General features: G+C 39.2%; 2 protein-coding genes across 2 annotated transcripts in view; one reads left to right on the forward strand and one right to left on the reverse strand.

Moving 5' to 3' along the window:
• Positions 1-7632, forward strand: part of LOC148312758 (uncharacterized) — a 42802-nt gene extending 35170 nt beyond the window's left edge. The window contains exons 18-20 of the mRNA XM_088273660.1: positions 1729-1829; positions 3148-3316; positions 7351-7632. Coding sequence (XP_088129786.1) covers positions 1729-1829; positions 3148-3316; positions 7351-7520 — 440 coding nt within the window. The 3' untranslated portion in view covers positions 7521-7632. The remainder of the gene's footprint in view (positions 1-1728; positions 1830-3147; positions 3317-7350) is intronic.
• Positions 7633-8360: 728 nt separating this feature from the next.
• The window catches only part of LOC148312759 (apolipophorins-like), a 101922-nt gene continuing 92296 nt past the window's right edge, over positions 8361-17986 (reverse strand). Inside the window, exons 52-60 of the mRNA XM_088273676.1 lie at positions 16920-17024; positions 16143-16357; positions 15144-15375; positions 13987-14137; positions 12455-12720; positions 11972-12095; positions 11344-11459; positions 10551-10742; positions 8361-8846 (exon numbers count right to left, since the gene is read on the reverse strand). Of these exons, the coding sequence (XP_088129802.1) occupies positions 8820-8846; positions 10551-10742; positions 11344-11459; positions 11972-12095; positions 12455-12720; positions 13987-14137; positions 15144-15375; positions 16143-16357; positions 16920-17024 (1428 nt within the window). The 3' untranslated portion in view covers positions 8361-8819. The remainder of the gene's footprint in view (positions 8847-10550; positions 10743-11343; positions 11460-11971; positions 12096-12454; positions 12721-13986; positions 14138-15143; positions 15376-16142; positions 16358-16919; positions 17025-17986) is intronic.

Raw genomic sequence — 17986 nt, forward strand, 5'->3', positions numbered from 1 at the left:
TAAGTGATTTTTTCACTGTCATATTTATTCAATATTACCCTGGACTGATACCTGAAGCGGAGGGCTGATCACCTTTCCTTCATGTGTAAAAACGATCAAGATAACACTGCGTTTATATGACGCAGTGCCCTATGCACCATTGGGGTGCGGATAAGGGTTTTATTATTTGTTATTATTAAGTAATTAGTACTGCACAACACACTTGTATCAATGATGTACAACTTACTAAAGCTGGTACGAGTATTGCAAGGACACTGGAGCCGTGTCCATATAAACATTGTCTCCATGCTTTGGACTCAAGAGCTGTGTCCATATAAACACTGTCTCCACGCTTTGGACTCGCGAACCGTGTCCATACTTTGGACATGCTTTGGACTCGGGAGCCGTGTCCATACAAATATTGTCTCCATGCTTTGAACTCAGGAGCTGTGTCCATACAAACACTGCCTCCACGCTTTGGACTCTGGAGCTGTGTCCATACAAAAACTGTCCCCACGCTTCGGACTCGGGAGCTGTGTCCATACAAACACTGTCTCCATGCTTTGGACTCGGGAGCCATGTCCATACAAATATTGTCTCCATGCTTTGAACTCAGGGGCTGTGTCCATACAAACACTGCCTCCACTTTAGACTCGGGAGCTGTTTCCATACAAAAACTATCCCCACGCTTTCGACTCGGGAGCCGTGTCCATACAAACACTGTCTCCAAGCTTGGGACTCGGGAACCGTGTCTATACAAACACTGTCTCCATACAAATGTCCATACAAATATTGTCTCCATGCTTTGAACTCAGGAACTGTATCCATACAAACATTGTCTCCATGCTTTGGACTCGGGAACCAAGAGCTGTGTCCATACAAACACTGCCTCCACGCTTTGGTCTCGGGAGCTGTGTTCATACAAATATTGTCTCCACGCCTTGGATTCGGGAGCTGTGTCCATACAAAAACTGTCTCAACGCTTTGGACTCGAGAGCCGTGTCCATACAAACACTGTCTTCACGCATTGGACTCGGGAACCGTGTCCATACAAACACTGTCTCCACGCTTTAGACTCGGGAGCCGTGTCCATACAAACAGTGTCTCCACGCTTTGGACTCGGGAGCCGTGTCCATTCCTATATTGTCTCCATGATTTGAACTCAGGAGCTGTGTCCATACAAACACTGCCTCCACATTTTGGACTCGGGAGCCGTGTCCATACAAACACTGTCTCCATGCTTTGGACTCAGGAGCTGTATCCATACAAACACTGTCTCCATGCTTTGGACTCGGGAACCAGGAGCCGTGTCCATACAAACACTGCCTCCACGCTTTGGACTCGGGAGCTGTGTCCATACAAAAAATGTCCCCACGCTTTGGACTCGGGAGCCGTGTCCATACAAGCACTGTCTCCACGCTTTGGACTCGGGAACCGTGTCCATTCCTATATTGTCTCCATGATTTGAACTCAGGAGCTGTGTCCATACAAACACTGTCTCCACGCTTTGGACTCGGGAGCCGTGTCCATACAAACACTGTCTCCACGCTTTGGACTCGGGAGCCGTGTCCATACAAAACTGTCCCCACGCTTTGGACTCGGGAGCCGTGTCCATACAAACATTGTTGCTACGTGTTGGGACCCATGTTTATGCTATCTTTAAAATACATTTTAAAGAGAATTACAAAATATGGTGTCCTAGGCATAATTGTGTTTCTAAACTATTGTATTTCATTTATGGAATTTTAGAAGTGTTACGGATGTGGCCACCACTGCCATCTTTGGACCGGAAATGTGTGAAAACTTATACCCTCCCGCCAATGAAAAACGAAAGCAAGAAATCGTATACGGTAAATTGCACTCAATTACTGTAGATAACTGGGAACATTTAACTATGGTAACTTTGATAACTATTTGACACTCAATCAGGTCAACTTTGAACACTTCATTACACTAAATCTGGGTAACATTGACCACTAGATTACACTATATCTGGGTAACATTGACACTTGATTACACTAAATCTGGGTAACATTGACACTTGATTACACTTAATCTGGGTAACATTGACCACTGTATTACACTAAATCTGGGTAACATTGACCACTGTATTACACTAAATCTGGGTAACATTGACCACTGTATTACACTAAATCTGGGTAACATTGACCACTAGATTACATTATATCTGGGTAACATTGACACTTGATTACACTTAATCTGGGTAACATTGACCACTGTATTACACTAAATCTGGGAACATTGACCACTATATTACACTAAATCTGGGTAACATTGACCACTGTATTACACTAAATCTGGGCAACATTGACCACTAGATTACACTATATCTGGGTAACATTGACATTTGATTACACTAAATCTGGGTAACATTGACCACTGTATTATACTAAATCTGGGTAACATTGACCACTAGATTACACTGTATCTGGGTAACATTGACACTTGATTACTCTAAATCTGGGTAACATTGACCACTTGATTACACTAAGTCTGGGTAACATTGAACAATTTATTACATTCAATTAGAGTAACTTTGAACGCTTAATAAAAATTCAATCAGGGTAAGTTACACGTCTCCTTCACACACTATCACCGAGAAGCGAGAGAGAGTGAAACACAACATTTTATTTTCATATTATTTTTGACATCTCATCAAAGATGAAGAAGAATATGGAAGTCTGGGCATTTACGGGGCTGACGACCGTCATAGGCTGGTTTTAGTGATAACTTAACACACGTGTAACATTCACCAATTCCACCCATTATTGACAACCACACTACTCAAATTCTTGGAAGTTCTATATATATATATGAACCAATTTTGAAACATTGTTCTTGAATCACTAGAACTTCACTTGAGACATCTATTGGTGAGATTAGAAGAATCTTTTTATTTCGCAGAAACTCTTTTATTAGTATGTGAGGTCCGAATCCTGGATTTGAATGACACACATGAGAAACGCCAGAAAAAAAATCTTTATTTTTATTATTATTTAAGCTTATAATTTGACCAGATAATTTATTTACAACATTTTGAGTGTGTCCAAAAACGTATCGTTGTAAACAACATTTAAATTTATCCAATTTAATTTTAAATAATTGTTAAATTCAACCTCATAATATTCTACTCGATTTCTGTTTCAGCTTTACCCAGAAGATGTAGTGATTTTCCCCATAAGAGCCATCCACTATGACCCTCGGTACCACAAGAACCCAACACTGTTTGATCCCGAGAGGTTCTCTGATGAGAACAAAAACAGCATTATCCCTTTCACCTACATGCCTTTTGGCTTGGGCCCAAGGAACTGCATCGGTAAGAGAATGAAGACTTCTTCAAACCCTTATCTGCACCCCGATGGTGCATAGGGCACTGCATCATATTTTTTAATTTTTAGTTTTATTATTTGTCAAGTTAGCTTTTATTATGACCAAAATAAACTTTTATGTACATTTAATTTACTACATCTACATATCGTAGTCATACAGGAGAAAGTGACCAAGTGCATTGTTTTACAAAAACGTGATCATTGACTATTTGATATCTTACTAGCTTAATATTGCCCTGAAAAAAACCCCAAAGTGATTTTAAACTCGGAAGTATAATATATTGACTTGTTAAAAATTACAAACTGCATTGGTGTTAGTGTCCGTAGCGTAATGGTCAGCACGCTAGGCTACCATGCCGGAGGTCCCGGGTTCGATTCCCAAGAGGGTCAAAATTAATATTAGTGATTCTTCAGTCTAATATTTATTTAATATGACCCTGGACTGGTACCTGAAGCGGAAGGCTGATCACCTTTCCTTCGTGTATTTAACGATCAAGATAACACTGCTTCTATACGGTGCAGTGCCCTATGCACCATTGGGTGCGGATAAGGGTTAGAGAGTTAGAGATTGGTGTTTATTTTGTTGCCATGCAAAAGTGACTTTAGCCCTCCTGAACATTTTACGTTTTGGTAGTTGGTCACTTTCTCCTGTAGGACTATGATATACATATATTTACATCTTCTTAGTGTAACCGCCTCCGTAGTGTAATGGTCAGCACGCTCGGCTACCGTTCTGGAGGTCCCGGGTTCGATTCCCAGGGGGGGTAAAATAAATATGAGTGATTTTTTCACTGTAATATTTATTCAATACTACCCTGGATTGGTACCTGAAGCGGAGGGCTGATCACCTTTCCTTCATGTGTAAAACGATCAAGTTAACACTGCGTTTATATGACGCAGTGCCCTATACACCATTGGGGTGTGGATAAGGGTTTATTATTATTTATTACAGTAAACAAAACATTTATTTTTAAATTCTTTCAGACTCTTTTCATTCTCCATACATTCAGGCATCTCATCATACATTTTCAAACCCTTATACATTGAACAATTTTGCGACTGTGTTTTTTTCATAAATGGCAGTCTTATTTTATCCTTATTATAAACGCAGTGTTATCTTTATCGTTAATACATGACTCAAATTCAACTTCAAACCCCTTATCCACACCCCAATGGTGCATAGGGCACTGCATCATATAAACGCAGTGTTATCTTGATCGTTAATACATGAAGGAGAGGTAATCAGCCTTCCGCTTCAGGTACCAGTCCAGAGTAATATTGAATAAATATTAGAGTGAAAAAATCACTTTTATTTATTTGGCCCCCCCTGGGAATCGAACCCAGGACCTCCAGAACGGTAGCCGAGCCTTCTGACCATTACAGTATGGAGAATCAAGACATACTAGATAAATGGCAAAGTGAACACTGCATCAATCTACTGCAGTGTCCTACCAATGGGCGATGTCTCTTTTTCCGTCTTCCTCTGCTATTTTTTTCAAAACTACATTTGCCTCATAAATTTGTTTTACCGTTCTTTCTTCAGTCATTCGTTCCACATGCCCAAACCATCTCAACACACCTTTCTATAATTTTGTCGATAATGCTTATCTCAGCTTTGCATTCTTTCCTTATTTCACCATTTCAACATCTACCGCACAATTTTATTTATTGTTTCGGCATTAATTTTGTGGTAAGACATGTTACAATGATGGAGGAAACACTTGTTTTTATACCACTTGAGTTTTATTAAAGACTACTAGTTTCGGGAGCTAAACTTCCATCGTCAGGTCTGAATAATAACTATAGTTATCATTCAGATCTGACGATGGAAGTTAAGATTCCGAAACTAGTAGTCTTTAAAAAAACGCAATTGGCATAAAAATAAGTTTTTCCTTAATCATTCTATCGCACATCATTTTGCCGCACATACAACTAACCATCACGCCGCTTCCCCGCAGGGGTAGGAAGAGAGAATAGAGCGCCACACCACTCTGTCCTTGCAAACATTCTTCGCCTCTTCCACGTTCATGCATCTCCTCATACATACCCGCCGATTGTTACGACTCCTAACCTGACCACTTTCAAGTATTTGGCATACCTGATCGTGCCATGTTTTTTTCTGTCTTCCTTTGCTTCTTTTCCCGCTAACATTCGCCTCATAAATTTGTTTTACCGTTTTTTCCTCACTCATTCGTTCTACATGTCCAAACCATCTCAACACACCTTAATTTTATCGATAATGCTTATCTCAGCTTTGCATTCCTTCCTTATTTCACTATTCGCACATCTATTATACATCGTTTTGTCACACATTCTTCTGGCAGATCACATTTAGACTGCATCCAGTCTACTTTCATCTTTTTTTTTTGCCAACTTCATACTTCACTTCCATACATTATGGTTGGAACCAAGACTCTAATCAAGAGACAATCCATATTGAATGAAATTTAAAAAAAATATTTTAAGCGAGAATTTTGAAACAGACCTTTTAGTGCCGACAATTTTAGTAGTAAGGGCGGCCAGTGGGCTGCCTCTTTATAATTGCAACCTAGCGACTATGGGTACAGCACTAATACCATTCTTGAAACATTAAACTAACTAACTAACTAAACATCACATCGCTTTCCACAGGGGTAGGCAGGGAGAATAGAATGCCACACCATTCTGTCTTTGCAAACATTCTTCGCCTCTTCCAACATTCACGCATCTCCTCATACACATACCCGCCGATTATTTTGACTCCTAACCTGACAGCTTTCAAGTATTTGACATACCTGATGGTGCCAAGTTTTTTCGTTCTTCCTCTGCTCCCTTTTCCAACTACATTCCCCTCATAAATTTGTTTTACCATTCTTCCCTCGTATGCTTTCATTCTTCTTTTGCCAACTCCATGAGTGCCGACAATCTCAGCCACTGGCCGCCTCTTACCAATATCGTTTTCAGAATTGCAACCTAGCCTAATCTAATCTAACCTAACCTAACCTAATCTTCTTCTTCTTTTTGTAGATCCTAACGATCTGTTTGTGCCTCCGCTTGTAGCTCTTGGGATGTTGACTCCCAGCTATCTTTCCACGTGTTTGGAGGTCTGCCTGGGGGTCTGCGTCCTTCAGGGTTGCCTTGGAGGGCGATACGTGGAAGTCTGTCTTCTGACATTCTGTTTATATGATCATTCCAGTATCGCCTTTGTTGTCGTTCCCACCTCACGATATCCTCCGTCTTACACATCGCTCACTCCTTTCAAGAACGTCATAAATCAAAAACTTGATTTTTCAGGATAACGTTTTTAATGTTTAAAAATATAATACAATGTATTAAAAATAAATATCAAGCCACTTATTGAAATTTTTACTGTGAAACAGATCTTTTTAAGTAAAACCTGAAGGTTTTTTTCTCCATTTGAAAATATTTAGTATATTTAAAAAATATAATTAAACAATACCTTTTCTTCAAAATGCAAAAACAACACTTTCTGCCCTGTAGCGGGTAAATATTACGTTAAAAATATGCCTCGTTTGCTGGGATATAGTACATTTTCTGGGCATTCCGAAAACATGCTCAACTGAAAATTGACGATTTTTGATTTATGACGTTCTTGAAAGGAGTGAGCGACATGCTCCGGATGTCGGTATTTCTTACTCGGTCTCGCAATGTGTTTCCGGTTATGGATCGGAGAGTCTTCATCTCGGAAGTTCCAAGTCAAGATTTACCAATACCATTATTTGATCCGCCTCCGTAGTGTAATGGTCAGCACGCTCGGCTACCGTTCTGGAGGTCCCGGGTTCGATTCCCAAGGGGGGTAAAATAAATATAAGTGATTTTTTCACTGTAATATTTATTCAATATTACCCTGGACTGGTACCTGAAGCGGAAGGCTGATCACCTTTCCTTCATGTGTAAAATCGATCAAGATAACACTGCGTTTATATGACACAGTGCCCTATGCACCATTCGGGTGCGGATAAGGGTTTTGTATTATATATATTATTGATGAATTAATCTTGGATATTTTTTATTATTTTAGGATCAAGATTCGCACTGTTGGAGATAAAAGCCGTCATTTTTCATCTGCTGTCGAAATTCGACTTTGTTAAAACGCAGAAAACCGAAGACCCTGTTCAGTTGAAGAAGGATTCGTTTGTCATGCAAGCATCAAACGGTTTTTGGATTGGATTAAAACCGAGGATTAACTGACCATCAAGACCAGTAAACCCCCATAAGCAAATAACTCTGTCCAGATTAAACTGTAGCTAAACGTTTCTGAGATCATCTATTTTTTTATATATAATATCTAAATTTATAAAAATGTACAAAGGTATGTATTATATTGTTCAAAATCTCTAATTTTCTTCTTCTTCTTTTTATGCTTGGTGTAGGGCTTGTGGCCTGTTATGAAGAGGGATTAGCCTCCTGCGATGTCGATTCCTAGCTGTCGATTCATCTCTTTGGTGGTCTGGTGGGAGTCGTCTGCCTTGGGGTTGGCTGTACAGTGCAATGTCGGGAAGCCTGGATGGTTCCATTCTCCTGACATAGCGCATACCGTTGTCTTGGATTCCGCATATTTTTCTAATCTCCTAATGTTATTCCACAGATTGCCTTGAAATTTTGCCACAATGTTTTGTTTGAATACATGCATGTTTTTGTCTTTATATTTTAAGTTTTCAAACCAACCACCATGCTGCTGCTCCGCAGGTAGGCAGAGAGAATAGAACGCCACACCAATCTGTCTTTGCACACAATCTTTGCCTCTTTCACATTTGTGCATCTCCTCATACATACCCACCGATTATTTCATCTCCTGACTTGACCATTTTAAGTATTTGAAATACTTGCTTGATCCACGCCAAGTTTTACTCGGTCTTCCTCTGCTTCTATTACCAATCACTTTCGCCTCATAGATTTAAAATATTTTCATTGCTTCGCTAGAAAATATGTGTATTCTGTTTTCTTTCTTTCCATTTGATTAGACTGAGCCACAGCATTGCGTGACCGGGTACAGCTTAATAACATAACAAAGTAAATAAAAAGCAGAGATCGTTTAAATATTTTTAATTTTATTGAAAAAAGGACAACAATTATATATATTTTTTTGGCTTTAGATAAACGAAAAGATATTAATTCTATGTTAGTTTAATTTAAAATATTCAAACAAAGATAAACAAAAACATATTTATTAGTAAAACATATTTACATTTAAAATTGATAAAATGCATAATTTTGATATTTTTAAATAATTATACGAGTTTCTTTGTTTTACAACTTTTTCTGTATAAATACAAGGTTTTCTGTATAAAAAACGAGGTTAATGTATAAAAACAAAGATTTCTGTATAAAATGTCTAAAAATGTATGTTTGAATATTGGTCTCTGCAACATAATAAATAATTATTTGTTTTTTTGTAGTATTTATGGCACCAACATGAATTCGATATATTTATCTTATTGTATAAGTCTTTAAAAGATATCTTATTTCTTGTAGTATTGGTTGATAGCCTCACTTCTTCTTTGATCCTGCCTTTTTCTGTAAAAAGACAAATAAATAAATTAGTAATAATTAGTGATAAATTAGTAATAATTAGTAATAAATTAGTAATAATTAGTAATAATTAGTAATAAATTAGTAATAATTAGTAATAAATTAGTAATAAATTAGTAATAATTAGTAATAATTAGTAATAATTACTAATAATTAGTAATAATTAGTAATAATTAGTAGTGGCAATGTTTTGAGTGTGTCCAAATACTTGTTCACAGATCTGGGGTTTAAACCACAAAAAATTTAATGTAACTCCACTTGGGAGTTACATTTAAAAAAAAATTGACATCTCAACAAAGATGAAGAAGAACATGGAAGTCTGGGTATTAACAGGGCTTATGACCGCAAGGTCACAACACCCATTTATGGTTAGATTGAGAAAGCTTTTATTCATCAGAGACTCTTTTATTTGGATGTATGCATACATCCAAATACAAGAGTTTCTGCTTAATAAAAGTTTTCTAAATATAACCATAGATGGCTGCTGTGAACTCGATCATAAAGTGTCATGAGGTTAATGATATATCTAGTTCCAAAGATTTTAGTTGTGTGGTGATCAATCATGGGTTATGATGAAGTAACCACTTAACCAGCCCATGACAGGTCATCCATATAACCCCTGTGACTATCTAGACTTCCATATTCTTCTTCATCTATGTTGAGATGTCAAAAATGTGAAAAAATAACCCCTTATTGGAGAAAGAAACCCGGATTTGTGAACAAGTATTTGGACACACTCAAAATGTTGGTTCACATGTTTCAAACGACGGATGTTTCGTCGAAAGTTGAAACATGTATGATATTTATCGATATATCATTCACCCTCATGAAAATTTTGAACACTCCTTATCATTCATCGTTTACTTTGTGTAATACCACTTCATTCCATCGTCAGGTCAAATGTAGACGGTGAAGGATGAATGATAAGGATAGTGTTTTATCCACTTCACTTCAAACCCTTATCCGCATCTCAATGGTGCATAGGGCACTGCATCATATAAACGCAGTGTTATATTGTTCACTGACACATGAAGGAAAGGTGGATCAGCCCACCGCTTCAGGTACCAGTGTGTGTTATTACCATACCACAAAGTTAACAATGGTTTTAATATACAAAATATGAAAAACTTTCACTAAACCCTGGGCATTCCCAGGGTTTAGTGAAAGGTTTTCATATTTTGTATATTTAAAACATTGTTAACTTTGTGGTATGGTAATGAAACTCTGGTATGGTAATGGTACCTGAAGCGGACGGCTGATAACCTTACTTTTGTGTGTCAAAGATAATACTGCGTTTATATGATGCAGTGCCCTATGCACCATTGCAGTGTGGATGGGTTTGAAGTGCAGCGAATAAAACCGTCCGCCTCTGTAGTGCAATGGTCAGCGCCCTCTGCTACCGTTCTGGAGGTCCCGGATTCGATTCCCAGGGGGGGGGTGTCAGATAAATAAAAGTAATCTTTCACTCTAGTATTTATTGAATATATAACCCTGCAAGGTACCTGAAGCGGAGAGGTTGATCACTGTTCCACCAGATATTCTGCGTTTATATTATGCAGTACCCTATGCACCATTGGGGTGCGGATGGGTTTGGATGAAGTGAGGGGAATAAAACACCCTCCTTATTCATTGTTGTCTATATTTGACCTATTTAGATTGTTGTACGAATATCATTTTTGAAGTCCTTACGGTGTCTTTTCTGGACTCCACACTGCATTCCACCACGGGGAGTATGTTCTTGAGTCCGCACGAGCACTCGGCCTCCATGTTGACAGTGGCCAGGGAGTCCACGAGGGTGTGGGAAGCAAGCTGGATGAAGTTCTTGCGCTGAGCAGCATTCAAGGCGAAGAAGCTCGTGGAAGAGTACACGTTTCCGAAGGTCTGAAAGCAAATAAAATCATCAGATGAAGTGAAATGATGAGACTTGTTCTTGTATCGCTCACTCCTTTCAAGAACGTCATAAATCAAAAATCGTCAATTTTCAGTTGTGCATGTTTTCGGAATGCCCAGAAAATGTACTTTACCCCAGCAAAAGCGATATATTTTTAACTTAATATTTACCTGCTACAGGGCAGAAAATGTCGTTTTTGCATTTTGAACAAAAGGTATTGTTTAATTATTTTTTTTAAAATGTACTAAATATTTTTCAAATGAAGAAAAAACCTTCAGGTTTTAAAACCTAAAAAGATCTGTCTGTTGCACAGTAAAAAGTTCAATAAGTGGCTTGATTTTTATTTTAAATACATTGTACTATATAATATTGTTAAACTTTAAAATATTTTACTGAAATATCAAGTTTTTTGATTTATGACGTTCTTGAAAGGAGTGAGCAATATGCATTCTGAAAGAAATTAGGAATAAAACCAGAATAGCGGATAGCATGGATCTCGTATGGCAATGTGCGGTTTTTATTAATTTGAATTGTTTTTTAAATGAATAAAATACCGTCCGGCAACTGAAGGGTTGAAAATGTTAATATTACCTCATCCGGATAGTCCATGCACTGATCTTCATCGAACTCCAGCGATGATCTCATCTCTCCGTGAGACAGTCCCCTCTTCTTGTCTCCCAACACGAACACATTGTCGGAGTTGAACCCTGAAACAACAACCCATCCATCAGCATTGGCGTTCTATTTCAACGTGTGCTGATTGGGCAACATCCACATCAAGATTCATCATCAAGACTCATCATCCAAACCAATCAAAAGATGTACATCATCTATTCCTGGACGAGACAAGCAACTAATACAATGGTGTTGGAGGCGCATGCTCCCAGTCCCATGGATAGCTAGACGCACCAACGAGTCCATTTGTCAGGAGTTATACTTGGATGGCTTGACTCTGGCCAGTGTCTGTACACGATGGATTCTTCAGTTGAGTTCAATGAGGATAGCCTGGAACGACTGGTTGTGATCGGTAGCCTGGAGGGAGAGGAAGATCCCCACACGATGGACCGATCAAGTTAAGGCAGCAGCAAGCACCTCGGTGGTTGGAGCGCTACGTGCAGCGCAGTCAAGGGATAACTGGAGGAGAGTCATTGCTTCCACAAGGGTCACAACCCTTAGTAATGAGGTATAAAACGGAGAAAAATAAAAAATTTGGACTCACCGACGATGGTGGCTGCATTCTTGACTCCAGGAGCCTCCAGACCTTCAACTGGGGTGATCAGATGAGCGACTATGCCTTTGTCTTCCATCAATGCTTCTGAAACGGTACTTCCGAGGAACTGGAACTGAAATGCAGAATTCACCAGTTATGGTTTTTAAATTCATTGGCAGCTCTCGTCTGAACTTGACTGACTGACGATACGCAAACCTGACTGGGTGGGAGGTTGCAAGGGAGCTGACGGCCGATAGAAAAGCCTGGAGACAGTTTGTGGACTCCATACGGAGCGGATATAGTTTGACTAACTTTTGAAGATGAAGTTAAACACACAATTTCTAGGGAACTGGCAGCCGATACAAAGACAGTTTGTGTACTCCATATGATCCACATAGGCATAGCCGATACAAAGACAGTTTGTGTACTCTATATGATCCACATAGGCATAGGGTTTAACTAACTAGCTTTAGAAGATGAAGTAAGACTCACTATTTCGAGGGGAGCGACGTAGCACGGCTCCGAGTGGACCATGATGATGGATTTCAGCGCCTTGGGTCTCCATATCATCTTCGAACCCATGGTGGAGTAGGACAGATGAAGGTTGTCGATGGCCAGGACGTCCACTGTCTTCTGGAGGGTCTTGGCAAACCGGTTCAGGTACAAGTCGTACTTCTCATTTTCAGTGGTGATTGGAGACTCCCACGCCTTCGATCTCGGTTCATCTTTGAAGTCAATCTTGGCTCCCTTCAATTTAGCTGCAAAAAATTTGATATGAATAATAGAGACAGATGTTGGAATGGTGAAATAAGGAATGAATGCATTGAGCAGAAAATCTTGTATTTGTATGTGAGGTCCGAATCCTGGATTAAAATCACACACATGAGAAACGCCAGAAAATATCCTTTGCATTCAATTATTTTTGCTTATTATTTGACCAGATAATTTATTAACAACATTTTGAATGTTTCTAAATACTATTTTTTTTGACATTTCAATATAGTTGAAAAATAGGCTTACGACCGTCATAAGCTTGGTTAAGTGATCACATTACACACGTGTAACATTCACCAATTGTCAAATAAGGAAATAAGCATTATCCATCAAATTAAGAAAGGTGTGTTGAGATGGTTTGGGATGTGAATTGAATGAATGATGAAACGATAGTAAAATAAATTTATGAGGCGAATGTGGTTGTGTTTTCTATGTTTTCTAGGGACGGAAAGATTGATAAAGACATAGAACGGAGAGTGAATGCTGGGAACAAAGTGGATGGTGCACTGAAATCAGTTATAGCAAATAAAAACCTATCAGCGGAAGCTAAACTGGCAGTGCACAACGGAGTCCTGGTTCCAACTCTAATGCATGGAAGTGAAACATGGAGTTGGCAAAAGAAGGATGAAAGTAGACTGAATGCAGTCAAAATGCGATCTCTCAGAAGAATGTGTGACAAAACGATGTATGATAGATGTTCGAATAGTGAAATAAGGAAGGAATGCAAAGCTGAGATAAGCATTATCCATAAAATTAAGAAAGGTGTGTTGAGATGGTTTGGACATGTAAAACGAATGAGTGAGGAAAGAACGATAAAACAAATTTATGAGGCGAATGTAATTGGAAAAAGGAGTAGAGGAAGACCAAGAAAAACATGGCACAATCATGTATGCCAAATACTTGAAAGCGGTCAGGTTAGGAGTCGAAACAATCGGCGGGTGTGTATGAGGAGATGCATGAACGTGGAAGAGGCGAAGAATGTTTGCAAAGACAGAGTGGTGTGGCGTTCTATTCTCTCTGCCTACCTCTGCGGCGAAGCGGTGTGATGGTTAGTTAGTTAAATATTAGATGAATAACGGAGACTTGATACCAAACCCTCATGTATTGAAGTGAAGCATGGAGTTGGGAAAAGAAGGATGAAAATGAATCTATGCTGTCAAATGTGGGATGTTTAAATGGTGAAAAAAGTATGGTGATTTGGGTAGGTCCCTAAACAGACAGTTTCTTTTAAAATATTCTCATAAACTTACAGTCTTCAGCGTCATAGAGAATGGGGTATCTCAGTTTGGGGCTGATGCCGACAAGATGGACTTTAACGTTATCCACTTTCTTAGTTTTCAGCTCATCGATGAATGACGAGAGCAGCGGAAGCACCAACTCCTTGTAGGTCTTCTGATTGGCCTGGAAGTACAAAAAAATGGTTTGTAAAAAGATACATTTTGTGGATATTTCGTTCACTCCTTTTAACAACGACAAAATCATATATCAAAAATCATAAATTTTCAGTTGTGCATGTTTTCGGAATGCCCAGAAAATGTACTATATCTCAGCAAAAGCGGCATATTTTTAACTTAATATTTACCCGCTACAGGGCAGAAAGTGTTGTTTTTGCATTTTGAAGAAAAGGTATTGTTTAATTATTTTTAAGTGTACTAAATATTTTTCAAATGGAGAAAAAAACTTTCAGGTTTTACCTAAAAAGGTCTGTTGCACAGTAAAAAGTTCAAAAAGTGGCTTGATATTTATTTTTAATACATTTTATTTTATTCTTAAACTTCAAATACGATCTCAAAATCAAATACTTGAAAGTATGTAATAATCGGCGGGTATGTATGAGGATATAGTAGGTACCGTGTTGGAGGTCTCGGGTTAGATTCCCAGGGGGGGGTGAAAATAAATATTACTGATTTTACACTTCAATATTTATTTAAGATTGCCTTCATGCTGGCAACACTGAACTACTACCAAGTTGGCAACCCGAGCGGATTCAACAAAAGCGGCCAACCGGAGCGCGCCAGCGAGAATCGCCTGCCATCGCTTGATTGCTAAAGGACGTATATTTTAACTTCATATTTAATTCAAAGTTCCATAATCAATTAGATAAATTATAATAAGTTAATATCAATAGTAATTAAAGTGTAAGAATTTTATATCAATAAACCAACTGTAAGTACGCATTCTTTTAATATCCTATTCTGGCTTCCCGTCAATAACCCACACACACGAGGTTTCCAAATTGGTGAACCCCACACACCGGGTCTTCTAAATAGTGGTCCTCCAAGGTGTGACTTCGTTTGCAAGTCAGTGCGTCACAGTTATAGAGAATGTGGATCGGTGTTTCGTTAAGAGCTTCACCTTCTTGGAGTCTATTTAGTCTTTTTTTAAGTCTAGCTCTGTCCATCCTCACCTTGGTAGTCTCGACAGCTAGGATGATGTCAGCCTGCTTCTGGGGCGTCTTGACCTCGAAGCTCTCTCCCTGCTGGTAGGTGGCGCCGTCCACCTTGCAGGTGGCGCACTGGTCGGGCACGTGCACCAGCACGCCGGCGATGTTGCACGCCAGCGTGTAGGCGCGCGCGATAAGGCACGCCTCCTCCTCCGCCTTGGCGCCGCCGCCCATGGTTGCGTGCTGGCACGCTTGTCTGGGAAGGACAAACATCGAGACGTCAGAATTTGCCCTTTTTCGATTTACCTGATCCGCTACTGGTTGGGGATTACCTGATACACTACTGATCGGGGATTACTTGATACATTGGTTGGGATTCTCTCATATATATGATGGATGGAAGGAACTTTCATATATATGATAAAAAATAGTGAAGGGCATTGGTACCATAAACCAAGCTAGAACACAAAATGCCGAACCCACTTCTAGTGGAACGGAAGGTCTATTGACGACAGTCAAATTTGTGCTTTCATTATTCACACAAATATTTCGATTTCACACTATTTCTGTGAGCCTAAGCGGCTCATTATTACAAATAGGTATCAAATTGTAGTAGAGTGGGTTCAAACCAAGAAACTCTGACTTAAGAGTCCGCGACGCTAACCACGGGACCACAACCCAACACTCATTATTACTAAAAAGCAATATCTTCCAACCAACCAAAACATATTACTGGTTGGGTATTTCCCTGGTAGTATTAGTTGGATGTCAGAAACGTCGAGGCGCTGTTTAGAGCTGCACAAGACAAGAACGATTACTCTTAAGTGACGTCAAGTCCTTCTGACTGACGATTTTCACGTCGTAACTTGATAATGGCCTTGCCTTCTTACCGTGACTAGCTAGTGACTCAATCACACCGCAAACAAAGCTCACAAGTCAAGTACCTGAAGTTCTTGATGTGTGGCACCCATATCATTCAGCACTGTGTCACACCACACCATGCTTCCAAACACAGTTAAATACCTGAAGTTCTTGATGTCGACGGCCACATCACACAGGGAGAGGATGGACTTCTCATGGAAGAGGTCTTTGCAGATGGGCGAGGATTTGGCTCCGTGGCCGTGATGGCCATGGTGTTGGGCGTGCGCCTCGAGATCGGAGTGGTCCACGGTGGTCACGGGGGGACAGTTGGGCGCCAAAGCGTAGGCGTTGCCGAACTCAGACTCTGATCCAATTATCTGCAATGGTACAAAGAAAAACCACCCATTAATAAGCTTAAAGTGGCTATTTTATTTTTTGGGTAATATATCCAGAACTAAACAAGGTTATTGGATTGAATTCTACTTTTATTTACATATATGTGATAATATGTGACGCGTTTCGTCTTATTAAGACATTATCAAACACTCTAGTGTTTGATTAATGTCTTAGTAAGATAAAAGACATCACATATTATCATATATATGTAAATTAAAGTAGAATTCAATCTAATAACCGTGTTTAATTTTGGATATATTACCCAAATTTTTCAAATGGCATTGTACATTCTATTTGCAGTTATAATAAACAAGCCATTTTATTAAAACCCTTATCCACACCCCAATGGTGCATAGGGCACTGCATCATATAAACACAGTGTTATCATCCATCATCGATAACACATTAGGGAAAGGCGATCAGCCCTCTGCTTCATGTACCAGTATTGAATAAATACAGTCAAGTAAATAAGGCGTGGCAAGTTACCACAAGGGCCAAACTGAAGTGTTGCTGAGATGAAAAGGTACTTGAAAATGGTCTCACCTTTCCGTTAGGTAGCCTGAAATCATCGTACGGCTCGTTGTTCCCATCTCCCAAGAGTCCACGCAGTTTTCCAATGTAGAATCCAGACGCCTCGATGTAACAGATCTGAAATGTAACAAGTATATATACATAAAGTATCCCAATTTTTTTACTGGGCAAGTGCAGGTTAAAAGGTAAGAAAGAGTATCAAAGATGGAATAGCCACATGAAGAGAACAGTTAGAGAAGTATATGGAAGAGAAGGATGGAAGTTCTACATAGCATGTATAACTAGAGTGGAGAAATCTGAAAGGAATGTATAGCTGGGATAGGTAAAGATGAATAGATCAAGGATCTTACATGGTTAGGCCATATTAACCTTTTGACCGCGTCAACTTTGTTCCTGAGAGACGCCCGTACGCGGCGGTATTTCACCGTTTTTAAAATGACTACTTTAATCATGTATTTAGTTTTAAAACCCTTATCCGCACCCCAATGGTGCATAGGGCACTGCGTCATATAAACGCAGTGTTATCTTGATCGTTTACACATGAAGGAAAGGTGATCAGCCCTCCGCTTCAGGTACCAGTCCAGGGTAATATTGAATAAATATGACAGTGAAAAAATCACTAATATTTATTTTACCCCCCTTGGGAATCGAACCCGGGACCTCCAGAACGGTAGCCGAGCGTGCTAACCATTACACTACGGAGGCGGATGTATTTAGTTAAGAAACAATTTATTTTCCTTAACAAAAACGTTCAATCGGATTCATTGTGCCTTTTTGGTACTCTATAATACACTTGTGCCACATTATTCTTGAAATATATCGTAATATAAACAAATAAGATCGTAACACAAATAAATCAAAGCACGCATCGTGTGTCACTCTTACCCACTGGCGATGCGTAGCGTCGAGAGTGAGACAGATATAGGGCATGATTATGGCGCGGACTAATTACCGACCGCAAGAAAAATCAGGGATCTGTTCTTTTATTTATCCTTGTGATGTTACAAATTATTAGTCAGATATTTCAACAGATGTCATGAGGCCAAGGATTGACGTATTATTTTATCCAAAGTTTCACA

Source organism: Brachycentrus maculatus, unplaced genomic scaffold, assembly GCF_059751285.1.
Source record: "Brachycentrus maculatus isolate JH-2025_06_01 unplaced genomic scaffold, ASM5975128v1 h1tg000033l, whole genome shotgun sequence".
Classification (NCBI taxonomy): Eukaryota; Metazoa; Arthropoda; class Insecta; order Trichoptera; family Brachycentridae; genus Brachycentrus; species Brachycentrus maculatus.